The 17,643-nt window shown below is 37.2% G+C and overlaps 4 protein-coding genes across 13 annotated transcripts in view; 2 read left to right on the top strand and 2 right to left on the bottom strand.

The window, feature by feature from the left end:
* Positions 1–734: 734 nt before the first annotated feature.
* Positions 735–3,634, top strand: dctn5 (dynactin 5). Its single transcript, XM_058771798.1, has 6 exons — positions 735–890; positions 1,162–1,230; positions 1,308–1,426; positions 1,517–1,628; positions 1,711–1,813; positions 3,069–3,634. Exons 1-6 carry the CDS (start codon positions 843–845, stop codon positions 3,164–3,166), a joined length of 549 nt encoding a protein of 182 aa, XP_058627781.1. The 5' UTR covers positions 735–842; the 3' UTR covers positions 3,167–3,634.
* Positions 3,635–4,011: 377 nt separating this feature from the next.
* rpusd1 (RNA pseudouridine synthase domain containing 1) lies at positions 4,012–7,469 on the bottom strand. Of its 3 annotated transcripts, none has more exons than XM_058771797.1 (6): positions 7,108–7,469; positions 6,764–6,951; positions 6,525–6,648; positions 6,343–6,445; positions 5,388–5,489; positions 4,012–5,303 (listed from the first exon to the last, which is right to left on the bottom strand). In XM_058771797.1, exons 2-6 carry the CDS (start codon positions 6,943–6,945, stop codon positions 4,933–4,935), a joined length of 882 nt encoding a protein of 293 aa, XP_058627780.1. In that variant the 5' UTR covers positions 6,946–6,951; positions 7,108–7,469; the 3' UTR covers positions 4,012–4,932. The 3 variants fall into 3 exon arrangements, with proteins under 3 accessions (XP_058627780.1, XP_058627779.1, XP_058627778.1); XM_058771796.1 differs by having other exon boundaries at positions 7,100–7,467; XM_058771795.1 differs by having other exon boundaries at positions 6,764–6,981; positions 7,100–7,464.
* Positions 7,470–7,792: 323 nt separating this feature from the next.
* Positions 7,793–9,935, top strand: ndufab1b (NADH:ubiquinone oxidoreductase subunit AB1b). Its single transcript, XM_058766214.1, has 5 exons — positions 7,793–8,011; positions 8,703–8,825; positions 9,335–9,422; positions 9,526–9,631; positions 9,735–9,935. The coding sequence occupies exons 1-4, from the start codon at positions 7,841–7,843 to the stop codon at positions 9,615–9,617; spliced, it is 474 nt and encodes a 157-aa protein (XP_058622197.1). The 5' UTR covers positions 7,793–7,840; the 3' UTR covers positions 9,618–9,631; positions 9,735–9,935.
* Positions 9,936–10,720: 785 nt separating this feature from the next.
* Positions 10,721–17,643, bottom strand: part of LOC131533715 (trinucleotide repeat-containing gene 6A protein-like) — a 68,339-nt gene continuing 61,416 nt past the window's right edge. For all 8 annotated transcript variants that reach the window (XM_058766155.1, XM_058766191.1, XM_058766137.1 and 5 more), the window contains 5 exons: positions 17,462–17,569; positions 17,167–17,376; positions 17,004–17,071; positions 16,226–16,365; positions 10,721–15,296 (listed from right to left, as the gene is read on the bottom strand). In XM_058766155.1, the coding sequence (XP_058622138.1) occupies positions 14,921–15,296; positions 16,226–16,365; positions 17,004–17,071; positions 17,167–17,376; positions 17,462–17,569 (902 nt within the window). In that variant the 3' untranslated portion in view covers positions 10,721–14,920. The remainder of the gene's footprint in view (positions 15,297–16,225; positions 16,366–17,003; positions 17,072–17,166; positions 17,377–17,461; positions 17,570–17,643) is intronic.

Here is a 17,643-nt window from a genome sequence, read left to right on the forward strand (position 1 = left end):
TTAAGGGAATTTGCATACTACACTAACTTTTGCATAGTAAACTTTAACATTATTTCGATGTAAACCTTTTTTTTTTACAGACGAAAAAAAAAGCTCATCAACATCGTGGGTGATATTTTAGCCCACGACCGCAGAGCTCTGTGGATTAATGAAGCACATTTCAAAACAATACCGCCTCCGTACTGCGGGACCGCGGGAGTTAAATCTGTGAAACGATACGGCAGCGCCATCATGCGGTTAAAGAGGGTTTAGCAGGTTACACAAATTTGCAGAATCAGAATGAGCTTTTATTGCCAGGTATGTTTACACATATGAGGAATTTGTTTTCGTGACAGAAGCTTCCACAGTGTAACAGAATGACACTGACAGAACAAAAAAACAAACAAAAAACAAAAAAACACAGATAATAAAAAGAAGAATAAAAAATAGAACAAAAACTAAAAATAATAATAACACGACTTCATGCATAAATCAAATTTGATTCGTAATACATTCGAATCCAAAGCATAAAACGCATACACATTTAATTAAAAATGATAAATTAACTGAAATGGTAAATGAACGGAGACATTTCTGTTCGATGTTTGTTGTTTTATGCATATATATAAAACATATTATATATATATATATATATATATATATATATTGTTAACATATTTGTGTATATGCAATGAAGTTATATCAAAAATAATTAAAAAAATGTTTCCTTGTCATCTTATAGCTTATTACGTTCTGCAAGTGATGTCTTGGCACTAACCGGAAGCGGAAATCGCGAGGGAGCGGTTGACAGCTGCTGCTCGTCTGAAGTGGGTCGCCAGCAAAACAACAATAATTGTGCAGAGATGGAGCTGTGTGAAATATTATACAACAAGGCTGAATACATTGAGACGGTATGTTAATAAAATCGATAATATCCGTCAGCTGAATCAAGCGGTTGCTAGTAATACGTAAATTAATAGTAATGTTAGTATGTCTCTGCAAAACGAATGTGTATTGTATTATAAACAAAGATAATTCACCAGCACAAGTGTTAGTTTGTCATAACTTAATAGTCCGTAAACGTCTGTATCTTTTGCACACGGTGTTTATTAAATGCTCACATCAGCCCGGAGCGGGACCGTCATGTGATGGTAACGTTCACATTTGATTTCTCTGCGTTAGGCATCAGGCAACAAAGTCAGCAGACAATCAGTTCTTTGTGGCAGTCAAAACATTGTTCTCAATGGAAAGGTGAGTTTATGTATGTATGTATTTCGTCTTATGTTCACCAGCAATGTGTTAACTATGTAAATGGCCTCTTCTTTCAGACTATCGTGATGAATGACTGTATCATCAGAGGAGATCTCGCTAATGTCAGAGTCGGGCGCCACTGTGTCATTAAAAGTCGGAGTGTGATCAGACCCCCGTTCAAGAAATTCAGCAAAGGGTGAGCAGTGCTGCTTGTTTAATGCAGAACATCTGTTTTCTCACTGATACTGTTTGTGTGATTGAACTTTTCTTGTTCTGTGTACATCAGCGTGGCTTTCTTCCCCTTGCATATTGGGGATCATGTGTTCATAGAGGAGGACTGTGTTGTCAATGCTGCACAGATAGGATCATACGTCCACATTGGCAAAAACTGTGTAATTGTAAGTAGCTCCTTTGTCTCTATCCTCCCATTATCCAACATTTTTACCTGGTGGTGCTTAATTGCCATACATGTTTTTTTAGGGTCGGCGCTGTGTCTTGAAGGACTGTTGTAAGATACTGGATAATACGGTCCTTCCCCCAGAGACGGTGGTTCCTCCGTTTACAGTTTTCTCTGGCTGTCCAGGTTGGCACCTTCAGATATATTATTTTTAGTGCTGTCGATCGATTAAACAATTTAATCGCGTTAATGACAGTCATGGACTGTGATTAATCATGATTAATCACAAATTCAAAATACTAGGATTTACCTGTAAATGTGTTGAAATAAAGATGCATGACAAACTAGTTTAAGGAAACAGAACCTTTCACACTTCTGCCAGGTATGAGACATAATCCTTATTATTATTTTATCATTATTCTTTTGTTTTTATTCAGCCATTATCAGCCTTTAAACTGACAATAAAACGTTTACCAAGCCACATCGCTTCAATCCCAGAATACATTTACCCAACTATTATCAAAAGTATTTCTAAATAAATACAAAAAAACATTTTCTTGCAACCTTACGTGAAGTATTATGACAAAATGCATTATGAAGAAGAATTGGACCTGTTCTGCAGCTGCATTAGAGCTAACATTAGCATCATGCTACATAAGACAATTTATGAGATTAATAGTGCACTTTTACTCAGAACTCACTTCAAACCACCATTGAGTGTTTGTAATAACTTCCTTTTACGATCACATGTGGAATTTGGTCGTTTACTGTTGTTAAAATGTGCTATTTATAGCCTTTTATATGCTGCACAAATTAGCATTTCAGATGTACACATTTAACTCAAGAAAATCACATACAAACATCCTATCGTAATCGTGTGTTTATTATCTTATATAATCTATAGAGGCTGTTGTCATGTTTATTTCTGCTGCTCTGCTGAAACTCACATTGTTTGATGTTATAACCGCCTCTCTGTTCTTAAGTTGCTGGGGATACATTCCAAGTATAATACACATTATAAAAGGATCTATTTTAATTTTTATTTGTCTATATACACTTTGGGCGGATGCGGTACATTATAAAAGTAGCCCAAAAAACCGCAACCCACGGCTCTGTAATTTTTCCCGCGACTGTATTTTCAAAATAGCCCACTTGTGCCGTTACCCTGGCAACACTGGTGCTGTACCCTCATCACACAATAGATAACCTTCCGTGCTGTGATGACAGGAAGAAGTTGGGGTCAAACCTTATCAAACGATTAATTTGCGTTAAAAAAATATTAACGCATTAAATTTTTTAGATTAATCGCATGCGTTAACATTGACACCCCTAATTATTTTATTTATTTACTGTAAGTGATATATTTTTTAGTAAAGTGTTTTTGAATATCATTCTATGAATATAAACAGAGCCTAAGCTTTTTTTTTGTTCTATATTTCAGGTCTGTTTTCAGGAGAGCTCCCTGAATGTACACAGGAACTGATGATCGATGTTACTAAGAGTTACTACCAGAAATTCCTCCCTCTCAGCCAGATCTAGGACTGAACTTTAGTTTGTGTCTTGCTCACTTTCATTCTGGGACCAAAGGAACCAATGTGGACTAATATTCCCCAATCATCTCTTTAGCTCCAAGTTACAGTTGTGAAACTTGAACAACAAAGAAATACTATTACCAGTTTTGGTCACAGTTGTATCCACTTGCAGTAAAAATCCCTTGCTATCATGGTTATGTTAACATAGAATATGAAATTATAAAATATGTGACTTGTATGCAGAACACCAGTTTTCATGTCAGTATTTTTAGATTTCTGTTAATGTTTCATATAATGTCATTGTACATTGCAGTCCTATTGACGTGGCTGAGAAAAATATCACAACACCATGATTAGTTGTTAGACTGAAGGGCCCTTATTTATTAAACTTTACCATTTCTGCAACACTAACCATTTTCTGTTTGTATAGACAGATTACAGATGGTAATAAATGCTTTTTTTGTAAAAAAAAAAATGTCTATACTGACCCATTTTAAATGATCACAGCATGTTTGGGGGTTTTTTACCTAACAACATGCTCTTTTTGTAAGGTGTAGTCACATTAGTGAAATTTTGGTGGGCAAAACAAGGATAATTTTCTATTGTTAATAGCGTAGCAACGTATGAAGCACAGCTCACATAAAGATCTCTTTAAAATCAAGCAGCTTTCTGTTGGTCAAAACAGTAAATCTGCATGAAGACATTTTTCATTCTCAGCTGAAAATCTTGATCACGTGAATTCCTATTTAGATGGATTTTGCCTGTAAACATTTTACTGAACAACAGTAGATATCTTACAAATATTATCTAACAGCGTAAGGAACAGGATGACATGCAAAAATACTCCGTAGATAGACTCATTCAATTACATACTTTAATTTCATTTGCCAAAGCAACAGTTTTAGTTTTTGAGGTAGGGATTGTTCAGTCTATATGAAGCAATGAATTTCTATAAACATGATTCATGTTAAGTACAGAAATCAAGAAGACCTTTCAGACTGTAACTTGCCTGTTTATGTAGTGGAAACAGGCAGGTCTTGGCCCCTTCCAGATTGCAACGAAACTGATCCCCAAAACAAAAAAGTAACAATAAAAGAAAAATAAATCATAAAAAATAAAATCTCTATTGCTTTAAAAGCACAAAAGCTAAAACCATAGTTACGCATTCATACAATGAACAATACCACTTGTACACATAGCATACTTGCATTTGAAAGAGGTAAAGATACTTAATTGGGAGGATTTTTAAAAAGTTATTCCCCTCGGCACTCCAATGACATGCTATACTTCTTTTGATATTTTTTGTTCAAATTAGGTATAATACTGTTCAAATGTTCAGAGTCAGTAAGATTTTCTTTTTTAAATTAATTTTATTCAGCAATAAATTTATGTATTCAGTAAATAGTTACATTTTAAAATGTATTCAAATGGAAAACAGTTCTTTAAAATTGTAAGAATATTGAACAATGTTACCGTTTTTAGTCTATTTTGGATCGTATAAAAGCAGGCTTGGTAAGCAATTGACTTTCTTTAAAAAAAATAAAAAATACTGTAAATCTTACCGACCCCAAACTTTTGAATGGTAGGTGTAAATTGACAAAAGCGTGGGGGGTCAGCCAAAACTCCTTTATGCCTTCTGTTCTTACTGTATACTGTTATAAGTATGCTAAGTGCTAGCTACCCACTACCATTTAAAGAAAAGAGTACTCTATAGAGCTGGGGACACTGCAGTGTAGCTTCAGTGTTGTACTGGTAAAACAGCGGAAGGGTTCCTCAGTCCAGATTCCATTCACATAACCACTGCTGACACTGTGCCTGTTGCTCATCACTCTCCACTGGGCTGCTCCTCCTGTGCACTGGCTCTGGTTCTTCTTGGATTTCAGTTTGTGGTTTTGTCAAAATATTCTTCAGTAGGTCCTCCAGAACATTCACACATCTTTGTGGTGCCCATTTGGAGTCGAGGGTGGGTACAATGGGATCTGGGGCTGTGACGTGAATGGGATCATTCTCTAGTGGGATGTGCAAGAAGTAGGCGTGCAGCATCATGCGATACGGAGCATTGTCTGTGCGGAGACTGTACGTGTAGTCTCCCACTATGGGGTGACCAATGGCACTGCAGTGAACTCGGAGCTGGTGCGTCCGTCCTACAGGGTGTTTGATATTTAGACTTTTTCCATTTGACAGTGTGTTTCATCTATACTTTGTCTGTATTGTTGATGATACTGTACCTGTCAGAGGCTGCAGAAGCACTTTTGTGACTGGATCTCTGTCATATTCTCCATACTCTAAAACTGTCAGCTCTGTTTGGCAGGGTTTAGGATTCTCACAACCTACCACACACAATATGAAATCGATGCATGAATGAATTTCTATTAGTTTCTGATAGTTCATCCAAAAAATGAAAACGTACTCGCCCTTAGGCTATACAAGATGTAGATGAGTTTGTTTCTTCATCGAAACAGAATTGGATAAATTATAAAATAATATAATATAATAGCATTATATCACTTGATCCTCTGCAATGAACGGAAGTCCAAACAGCTGATAAAAAGTGATTCCAGTCCATCAATTAACATCTTGTGGATTGAAAAGCTGTGTGTTTGTAAGAAACAAATTTATGATTAAGACATTTTTATCTTCCAGCTAAAATATGATGCCTCTAGCCATAATATTGCTTTCTCTGGTGGAAAAATTAATGTTTGAATCAGGAGAGCAATATACACAGATCAAGCACTGTTTACAGGCAAAAACAATCCAGAACAGTTTTAAACAAATATGTCAGTGGATTATTGACGTTGATAGAAGAATAGGGGATTAATTTTTTCCACTGAAGGAAGCATTATTATGGATTATTTTGGCCAGAAGGGACTGTTTAAAGTTAAACCGCCTTAATAATGGATTTGTTGCTTACAAAGATTTTCACATGGCTTTTCACTTCACAAGACATTAATTGATGGGCTGGAGTTGTGTGGATTATTGTGGATTATTGTGACATTTTTATCAGCTGTTTGGACTCTCATTCTGACGGCACCCATTCACTGCAGAGGATCCATTGGTGAGCAAGTCATGTAATGCAAAAGTTTTCCAAATGGCCTGAGGGTGAGTAAATTGTCAGCTAATTTTCATTTTTTGGTGAACTATTTTTAACATTTGAGTTTAATTCACAGCAAAAGAGATTCTGACCTTCTGTTCCTTCAGTACACATCATATGGGTTTTGCCCTCTGTTGTGTTCTTGCCGATTGCAAAGTCCAGGGTCATTTTTTCCTCAGCCACAGTGCCACGGACCTGCACAGGAAATATAAATGGCCTATATTATTATGAAAAACCTTTTATACATCCATTGAATGTCTGAATGTTACAGTACCAGAGCGAGATAAGCTTTGGTAACAAGTCTGTCCTTAAAACAGCGGTACGCTTGTCCTGCTGCTGCCTTGTTCAGTGCTACACACAAAGCACCACTGGTAGAGAAATCCAGTTGATGGCAAAACCTGCAGAATATAAGAAGAATACATATGAATGAACTACTGAAAAGATGCATGAGCTACTTTAAATTATTGTTTGTCTCAGCACATTGCAGAGTAACAGAAAACCTGAGAAAAAGACCTGAAGCCGTAGTAGGTGCCAGGATCTGCAAGCTCTGGGAAGCGATGCTTCAGCTGACTCTGGACAGTCTGTTTCTCATACCACATCTTGCTGTCAATACGAACATCCCAGTGTTTGTTGACAACTATATAGTTTGCGCTGTGGTACAAAACACACAAGTTCTCCAGGCTCGCAGGCTCCATGTTCCCCTTCTCGTACAAAGCAAGACCAGTGTTATTCTGTGTGGCACATCAATAAGTTTTGTGACAGTATTTGAAACACATTTAAATAATGCATATTGACTAATAAAGACTGCCCATTAAAGGCACAGTTGGCAAATGCTGTTTGTCTTGTTACCGCTGTACTTGTATTGTTGTTGACCCCTGTTGTTGTGCAGCATGCTGCTTGTGAATTATTTACATCCAGTCTTGTTTATCTTCCCTCTGCGCAGAGCAAACCTTCTCCTTTAGAGGAAGCATTAGATCGCACACATTTTATTCAACTGACGTCGTGCAAAAAGTTATTACATTGACTGCTTTTCGTTTCTAGCTAACAGCGTAGAGTAAACACATTTACTTTGATAGACCATTTCTGTAAGATCCCATGCGTAACTGGCAGACATACTAGTTTCAAAATAAAAGCCTCATTATTTCAACTATTTTGCACGAGTATTCCATAATTAAATGGTCTTATTAAATGGTCTAATTCAAAGGGAATCAGTTAAATATAACTTAATAAATAATATATAAAATAAAAGAGTAAAATAGTCGTTTCTCTAATTCTGATTTGTGAAATAGTTGTTCTTCTGAGTTGGATCTTTTCTCTATTCGGTTCCATTTCTAACCGATTCTTTGAAACGAACTGTTCGAAAGAACCGACTCGCAGAAACGTTCTTTTAATATTAACGCATGATTCGCGAGTGAACCATTCGTTTAAATCGGATCTTTTCAATCAATTTGATTCCTTCAGTTTTGAACAAACTGTTCAAAAGAACCGATTCGCCGAAAACAGCCGGACTTGCCCTGACAAAGTGCGCACGCGCATGTCAAACTTATGTCCAGTTTGTCGCATTGAATTGTGGGATAGAAATTCACAGACATGGCGTCCCGTGCGCTTGCATACTGTGTGCGCTCCGTCGCTCGCGCCACTGCAAGGTTAAATCATGGCAGCGTGCTCACTAGATCCGCCTGCGCGCCCCTCGTCTCAAAGCAGCGAGCGCTCTCTGTCCTGTCATGCAGCCAGCGGACGTGGTGGACTCAACCAGTGCGGGTGAGCTTTCTGCAGAGGGGGATGTTTGTCTGTGGCCTACTAGTGCAGGATTACTCTTGTGACCTACCTGTGTCTTTCCGACAAACCTATTCGTGCATGACAGCTGGGAGCCCTACACAGTTAAAGTAACTTGGTGTGCATTCACAACATGCACCATCCGCATCAGTTATTACTGTTTTCAAGGTGTGACCTACAAGACTTTAAATAGCTGATCAGTCAACTTATTAAAACGCTAATGGTTTATATACGATGATGACTGTGTGAATCTTTACGGCTGCTGCTCTTTGTTTCTTTTATTGTAGCTATTATTAAAGTGATAGTTCACTGTCATCGTGGGGTTCCAAACCTGTTTGACTGAAGTCCTTCTGTGGGACACAAAAGAATGACAGCCACTTCATTTGACTGTATGGAAAAGATGCAACATTCTCTAACATTCTGTCCAAGATCTTTGGTTTATTACTGAGGGGGAAAATAAAAAATAATAATAAAGACCATTTTGGGTGAATTATCTCTTCATTTGGTAGAGCTTATGTTTTTTTCCCCCTAATTATCTTCCTTCTAATAAAGCTGGTAATGTGTGCTGTGAATATTGTTGGCTCTGGGATATGAATAGCTTATGTTCCTCATCTGCAAGTCATTTTGGATGAAGCATCTGCTAAGTGAATAAATGTAAATGTTTGAATGTCTCCAGATTTTAGGCCCGTCTGTACATCAGTGTCGGCACTACGGGGATCTTCCACCCCTCACTTTAGAGAACATCGAAGAGCGTGTCATGTACGTCCTTAAACTGTATGACAAGATCAGTCCAGAGAAGGTGAGAGATGCTTCCTACTTGCCCTCTGCACCGTAACATTACATAGGTGGTTTTGTATATGATAATCTCCAAATACTGAAATTTGAAGGACAATGATACGCAATTTCTGTGTTAACTGGAAACTGCATGCCTATCCACCATATTTTAATACATTACAACAATTTTCCATTATTTAATGCATTAACTAACAATGTGCGTTGCATTTGTTACAGCATTTATTCATTTTTGTTAACCTTAATAAAAATTCAACTTTTCATCGTTAGTTCATGTTCACTCAGGGCCATTAAATTAACAGATACGACTTTTTACTTTCATAATATATTAAGTATAAATGTTGACGTTAACTAAGATTAATAAATGCTTTAGAAGTATTTTTAGTGTTAGTTTGTTAACTAATGTAGTTAAACAAATGTAGTTTTTGTAGTTCGACAAGCTGCTTTGTTTAGATTGAGATATTGTATAATACATTATTCCTAGCATCAATCTCTGATGCTTGTTTCCTCCTCAAGCTGCAAACATCGTCTCATTTCATGAAAGATCTGGGGCTGGACAGCTTGGACCAGGTGGAGATTATAATGGCTATGGAAGATGAGTTTGGTTAGTATGGGTTTGTTCCTGTATCATTAAAGCATTTGACAACTGTGATGCACCTTCTAAACATTTCATTTGAATTGTGAAAAACACATTGTTCAATCCACAGGATTTGAGATCCCAGATGCAGAGGCCGAGAAGCTTATGACTCCTGCGGAGATCGTACAGTTCATTGCAGATAAAAAAGACGTGTATGAATAGAAGCAAGCTATATGGTATGTGCATCCTGTTTTTTGAGCTAATGCTTAAGATTGTAGGTTACCTTTGCATGCTTGGTAATTTTATCTTAGTCTCACAAATGTTTTTTTTTTTTTGCAGGTACGGAGGATTGACTCTGTATTGAACAATATGGATGTGGATCAGCTGCATCCACACAGTGTCCTGTTTCTGTCATACCATTTTCTTCTGTCTCTTGCTTATGGAGTCAACTGCCTTGTCGTGTACTGTTGTATTTAATGAAAATGTCACTATAAACTCTTGGGAACTTGAGCTGAAAATAAAGCCAAGACTAAATTGTAATTCTTTGGTTTGTCATGATACCCCAAGTGAAGCCTCTAGTGTATGGGCAGTGTTACTGCAACTTAAATTCAAGGTCAGTGCAAGAGCTTTAACACTGCTGTGCAATATTCTCATCAAAATACTGCATCATTTCACCAGTTTAAAATGCATAAGTGCAAGTAAATTGTAGGATGATTTTAAAATGTGTGGAACTTTCAAAACCTCATTAGACAGCCTGACATACTGAGGCAGATTTACCACACTTTAATTTATGTGTCCAAGACTGTTTGCTTATGCTCACTAGATAAAGTTTTAAAAAATTCAGGCTGATTTGTGAACCAGTTCGTCCAACTATTTTTTATAGCATAACTAAGTTAAATTAATTTTTTTTTTTAGGTTTTTCCATGACTCTGAAAACACTCAAACCTATGTCACCCACGATTGATTCTGCAATGACCAATAATGGCAGGATTTCTGAACTAAAACAATTTCAATGATCCCACATTCATGTAGAATAAAACTTTTTATAGCCACTGTATGACTGGAGTCTTTGTCATGTAAACAAACATTTTAAACCGCTTTTAAAAGCACTGTTTATGTTTTTGTATGTAGAAGTCCTCTACATACCCGTAGGTAAAACATTTATGGTAATCAAAATGAGATTCTTAAACATTTCCATAAGGAGCTCTCCATAACCCATGATACTAAGCAAATTAGTTGTGTATTCCATGTAAATGATGAGATTCTTGGTAATTCACTTGCAGTAAAAGTATATTAAAGAGAAAAAAACACCATTGCACACCATATCACTGTTAGGCTTTATTGCGGGTTGTACCCAAGTTATACAGCTTTGTATTCCGATATCAAGATCAGGACTTTACAAACAGTTATTATCAGTCTACAAGTACAGCCAACAAAAGACCTAAAAACTACTCTATTACCTCTACCTCGTTACATATGCACTTAAGGGTACTAAAATTGAAAACCAAGCAACAAAGAAGAAAAAAAAAATTAAAATAAAACAGCATTACAGGAAACATTCATCACTACACATTTGAGTATCTACCATGTATTACTAGACTAAACCTTGTGTCAATTGTTACCAATACAAATAAGGATTGTCCTTCAAAAAGTGCAGTTCCCCAAGTTAAAATTCTAAGATGACCCCAGGAAGACGCTGAAAAGAACTTCCTGCTCATTTAAGTTATCTTATTGATGTTTATTTCGATTAATTTTCAAACAGTCTACCAAAGCAGTGTGCATATAGGTTACATGTGAGCAAACTATTTCTTGACAGACCACTAGAAGAAATGTTGGAGTTGAGAATTTGCTATTCCACAGCCCGTTCTGTGAGGAGCGCTGTGAAAAAGGAAATGTTAATGCAACCCTCCATTTGCTACAACTGGCCAATTTTTCGTGACAAAAAGTTAAAGAAAATTTCAATCATGGCACATTACAGGAATCGGATTTTTAAATCCCACCGCAACCGCGGCCAGGATTTTAATAAGCAAAGACACAGACATGGAAGCCTCACCCTACACTGCATAGACTCTCTTAGAATTTCCCCATGGTGGAAGTTTCGATTTAAACTCTCGTTCATCCGTTTCTTGTGCTGGTTTTACTAAAGCTTTTCAGGTTTATAATGACATGACAGCAATACTCACAGTTTAAGTCAATTGCCTTAGCACATTGTTCAACAGTAGGAACCATTTAAAAGACGAGGGTATATTTGCTCACAGGATAAATCAGAAAAGAATGACATTTTCAGTACAAAAGTAGAATGTCAGGCCAAGTCACTTTTCGTTTTCCTCTACGTTCAACCTGGCTATAAAAATGGGGATTGTACATTGCTCATGAATATCCTCAAAACATCCATTTTGCAAGTGACATTTGAAGCATATACATTGTCCAGCTTTTACAAAAGAACAAATCCCTTTCCTCCCCCTGCTTGATAATTTGGCATGACAGTGAATTATCAAAATGTCTCAGCATGACAGTTCTGTCTGACACCAAAAAAGCTGCACATACATAAAACAAAATTGAGGAAAATAGGGGAGGGGGACAAAAAAAACAACAATTAAAAGTGGAAATAAACTGGGTGCCAATGGCTTTTCCCTACGCTTCCGAAAGTAAAAAGCCACGAAGAACGGGGAAACTAGCACGTTTGCCAAGATGGCAGGGAAGAACCCATTCAGAACCATTGGTAAAGCTCAGCGTAGCACTCCTTAGAAAGGACTAACGCTACCCCGGACGCATATAAACATGTAACTAAAGCACAAAAGATTGAGCGATCCACATCGAGGGAGTAAACAAAGTCACGGCAAAACCATCGGCGATACCTGCAGTTATACGCCCCCTAAACAAGAGGAGAATACTTGGGCTCCTGATGCGCAGGAATGGAGCAGACCACTCAAGCACGCAGGCACAAACGCACGCTTTAAGAGTCTAGTCAATGTACACGAAGAATAAAAAGACAAACAAAAGGCAAAGTCCTCCGTCCATGCCGTCCAGTCTCCAAAAGCTACACTCCGCCTCCAGAACACAAATACAGTACAAGCTTTTCTAGTTCATTATGTACACCAAGTGCAATTCCAAAAACTAATTTTCGGCTTTCGTTATGTAGTTTCTCTCCAATGTTCCACTTAGAATTTGTCCAACAAACAAAGATAAACCAGGTCTGGAATTAAGTAAACAAATCCTTTGATTGAAGTATATTTGGTAAAGCAGTTACTTAAAATGGTTCAATACTGGCACGCAACCATAAAGTGAGGGTAATACTCAGGGTTTTGTACGAAGAGTCATTAAATATGGATAAGTTAACACACCACGCACGCAAGTTCTACTTCTCAAATAAAACAAAATGGAGAAACAGCTTAAACAAATATTAAGGTCCATGGCTTAGCCTAATGCTGACATCTTTCTCTCCCTCTCGCTCTTGAAGCGTCTCAGAAATTGTGCACCTAAAATATAGTACGATAAAAGGTAAATAGTCTGTAAATCTACGCACATTATTTAAACTACCAGCAATAGATTACATTCACCTCTAATCCAGCCTTCCTTGGCCACAAGTACAGAGGCAAGCCATTTTCAATGACAAACCAGCTTTGAGGAAGGGGAAAAAAAGGGGAGGGAAAGGGGGAGAAAAAAAAAATTAAATTAAATGAAAATAAAATGGTAATGAGCAGCCAAAACATTGATTTATTAATATTGTAAGGAACTTCAGATTAACACAACCAAACTGTACACATTACAATCATTTTCTATTTGTAAACAGTTAAAAGCCACTTGACTTGTTGCATCTTCGGACACAATTTGAATCAAGGCAATGAAATGTGGACGACTTTTGCACTGTTAAAATAACCAAACAAGATTTTCTTTAACACCAGCTCTGGCGATGATGAAGAAAAAAAAAAAAATTATATATATATACATATATACATATATATATATATATATAAAAATCAAACAATGTATATGCAAATTACTGAAACATATAAAACATTACTTCGGACAAAGAAAAAGCGATTCTGTAGGCCGAGTCATTGGCTACAGTATGCATAGTTACAGATTTCTGCTTTTTCTTATGACATTTGACAGTTACTTCGACAGTCACAAAGCGAAAAACATTGAGCCACTCAGTGGGAATAAGGGAAGAAGGACTAGATAGTGATTCGGCAAACCATATCCACTCATTAATAAAAAGACAGCATAATCGAAAAGCAGTATGTAGAATGTCTCCAGCTTAAAGCAGTTATTTGGCAGAGAAAAACTTACAGAGCTATAAGTAGTTTCAGTGCTAAAAGTTGGATTTTCCTACAAGGAGTTTCTATGGGGGAAAACTGGCTATATTTCCTGAGAACCATGCTGGTTATTTAGCAGACAAGAGGAATAGATAAAATAACCAATAACATGGCCAAACACTGATCAGTATTCCCAGAGATAAAAAGCTTCATCTTCATCCTCAAGATTTTTTTTTTTTCTTAAGTTTTTTTTTTGTTGTTGTTGTTGTATTTTTATATTTTTATAATTTTTTTTAATTTTTTTTTTTTAAATTTTATTATTTTTGTAAGATTTTTTAAATTCTTTATGCATTTTTTTTTTTTTCTCCATTTAAAATAAAAGGAAGAATGACCATACTTTCCCCCTCAAAAAGTTTTGTAAACAAGAGGGCACAATGTGATGCCTCCAAAACAAAATTGAAAGCCTATTTTGAAAGTGCTGTTCCCCCTGGCTTGCAGGTCGGGTTTGCAAGTCACAGCTGTGGCTACAGTTTTTTAGACTGCAGAGCTAAATTCTTTAGTTTTAAAACAAAGTTGGTGCAATACTTATTTCTGTAATATCATCAAATAATCCTAAGTCAGCATCTATATCTTGATCTCGAACTCCACAATACCACAATAAGGTAGGCGTACATCAAGGCATAGTAGAGCGCACACTTTAAGAACATCCTTGAGTAAACAACTACACTGGAACTGTCGGCTCCCTCCATATTGCAGATTATACTGAGAAAAACCACATTCAGTGCAAAGTTAAAAAAGCTCAAACTCCAACATTGTCAGCAAACAAAATGCAAATAATAAAAACAAAACAAAAAGAATTGGAATTCAAATAAACATGATGAATAAACAGATGAGCTCAACTGAAGCTTTTTTCTGTATGAAGAGCACTACCTGGAAGTGTAAATACATCCTTTCACATTATAGAATTGGCCTGCATAATTCAAGTATTCAAACTGATATGTTTTGGGCTAAAACAAAGTGGACATATGTGCAGAAAAAAACGTAACTTGTTTCCACAGGGTGACCCCGCATTGTTTTTTTTTTTTTTTTCTTTTTGTAAGTGAAGAAAGTCTAACTAGTGCCATTTGATTTTTTTTTTCATATATAATATATATATATGGTCATATGATTATGATTAACTATTTCCACATTGAGGTCACGGGTTTGTATGCGTTTTTTTTATTTTTTGTCTTTTTTTTGTTTTTAAGTCAGAAGGTGAAAGATGCACTACATGGACTCCCCACCTCCCGTCAGGTGGTCAACAGGAAGGAAGGAGTTGATGGGGGAGGGACTGTTGATTCTCCCCCCCTCACCACCACTGGGGCTGCCCCACAGGCTTGTGGAGTAATTGGGAACGCCCCAGAGAGACGAGCCATGCAGGTCTCCGCTGCCAGCTCCTGACAGCCCGCTGCCGTTCCAGTGATTTGGATCAGTGCGGTTTGGGAAGGGGTGAGAACCCTCGATGGATCCGATCCGGTTCTGAGAAGAGCCCAGCGTCTGCCAGCTGGGAGAGGCAGTCATTGACTGACCTTGTGCAAAGAAACGATTAATTTCCTCTTCACTAGCAAACTCTGCAAGAATAGTAGTGTTCCCTAAAACACACCTGAGGAGGAAGAGCAGAACCTTCATCAGTATGGTGCCTCACTCACATACAAGTTTTTGTGAACTTCAGAATTGGGTTCCGGAAATCTGGAATCGGCTTCGCACATTATTTCAGGGTTTTGATCGAAAGAGAAAGCAGGCTGATACACCATTCATTTAACAAGCATTAACAGATTTTTGTAATGGAAAAAAACTGTGTTTGTGAAATGATTCGGTCAAGACCCTTGAAGTAATCACTAAGGATACTATTATATTAATAGAACGTCGAGTTATTCCAAACAAAACTCCTAATTAAACATTTTGATCAATGCATCCAGAATATTTGATTTCTAAGAATCTGAGTACATGATAAAACTGTATTATGCATATCACCCTCAAACAGGGGGCTGGTGCCCACTAGGGGGCTCCTTTTTTTTTTTGATCCGGAAGCGTCATGTGCATTTGCATTTTTATAATGAACATTTTTCTAGCTATGCCAAGCTCTAAAATACATAAAACCCTCAAATTAAAAGTGGGGCCTTCAAATATTGCTGTGGACAATAGGATCACTGAATTGCATAAGCTGATTTCTTAACGGAAGAAAAAAAAATACTGTTTTAAGATGCACTGACATTCATATTAATTCAATGTAATACATGAATGTATCAAACATCAAAATAGTAATCAAGCATCTCAAGAAGATAAAATTAACTTGCAGTCTAAAACTGTACATTTACTAAAAATTATGTTTACTGTAATTAAAACCATTCATGCTTATGATAAATCTAGTTATTCCAGAAGTGATCAAGTTATTTATAGCTGACTTACATACACTAATATCCTCTTAAATGGCTTCGTAATGATTAGCTTTAGTTGTAACATTGCTGCTCTTTACGCACATTGGTGGGGAAAAAAAGACGATAAAAACGATAACAAAACAGGTGGACTTACATGTGCAGTGACTTCTGGGCTTTTGCCGCCTCCTCCTTAGAGCTGTAGCAGACTACAGCGTTGCCATGGGGAAGGTTCAGATGGAATGTGATCAGTGGACCGTGCTGCATGCACAGAGTTCGCAAGGTGGAGCCATCAATCTGTAAAACACAGGCATGACTTGTTACACCCAAGAAATTATTCTGCTGTAGCTTTATATATAAAACAATATGTCGGTTTCTAAATGGACCATTTCCTTTAAAAACATCCATCAATTTCAAAATAGTTACTGAGAGTTGGCCATTGAGAATTACAAACTCTCGTAGCTTCATAAAATTAGGGTTGAACCACTGATGTCACATGGACTATTTTAATGATGTCCTTACTACCTTTCTGGGCCTTGAATGTTTCAGTTGTGTTGCTGTCTATGGAGGGTCAGAAAGCTCTCGGATTTCATAAAAAATATCTTAATTTGTGTTCCGAAGATGAACGAAGGGCTTACGGGAACAACATGAGGGTGAGTAATTAATGACAGAATTTTAATTTTTGGGTGAACTATCCCTTTAAAACAAGTTTTGTTTTTCTTTCTAACTTGTATTAAAAATAGTATAAATTATCTATATTAGTAATTAAGGGTGATTCGTAAAACCCTAATTTGCAAAACAGTGTGCTGATTGCTGATAAACAGTTTTATTGCATTTTCAATGCGTTTTCTGCTAAAATGCTGCACAAATCAGGTAGTGTGAATGCTTAACCTGCTAAAACGAGTCAGTACATTCCAAATCATTAAACATCTTACCTGAGGTGTGAGGTTTTTGAGAACAAGCCAATTAGTTCTCCCTGAGCTGCTGTCACCCCAGCTGGAACCTGCGGACAATGATCATTTCAAGTCTCTCTCGTTTCTTTAAATGCAACATCATTTACACTATTTATGTAGGTGAAAGAGAATATAACGGACTAACCAGAGTTGAATCTGGATTCAGCGCTACCCCAGCCTGCCAGTCTCAGAGAGCTGTTGTCCCAAGATGAGGGCTGTTTCTGGCCAGTCAGGCCAGGCGGGGGGCGGGACGGAGCAGAGATACCTTTTGAGGGGAGAGGAACCTTCCACAGCTCATGAGCCAAAGAGGTGTTGGTGACTGTACCAGGAGACCATTTGGAGTCACTGTTTCTGGCTGCAGGGAAGAAAAAAGATCAAATTAAAAAGGAGTGTATGAGGGTCACAAGTCTGCGGCTACTCCGAAATAGCTTCTCACCAACCTGAAGTGCTTTGTGCTGTACTGCTGAGGGAACTATTGTGGTTGGAGGCACGAATGGATGTCCAGGCACTATTTGAAGGCAGCGTGGTGTTAAGTGATGAGGATGGCCCTGGAAGAACAGAAAAAAAAACAACATTTCTTTGACGGAAACACTAATACATACAAATCTGCAAATTACACTAC

The sequence above is a fragment of the Onychostoma macrolepis genome, chromosome 03 (genome assembly GCF_012432095.1).
Source record: "Onychostoma macrolepis isolate SWU-2019 chromosome 03, ASM1243209v1, whole genome shotgun sequence".
NCBI classification, from domain to species: domain Eukaryota; kingdom Metazoa; phylum Chordata; class Actinopteri; order Cypriniformes; family Cyprinidae; genus Onychostoma; species Onychostoma macrolepis.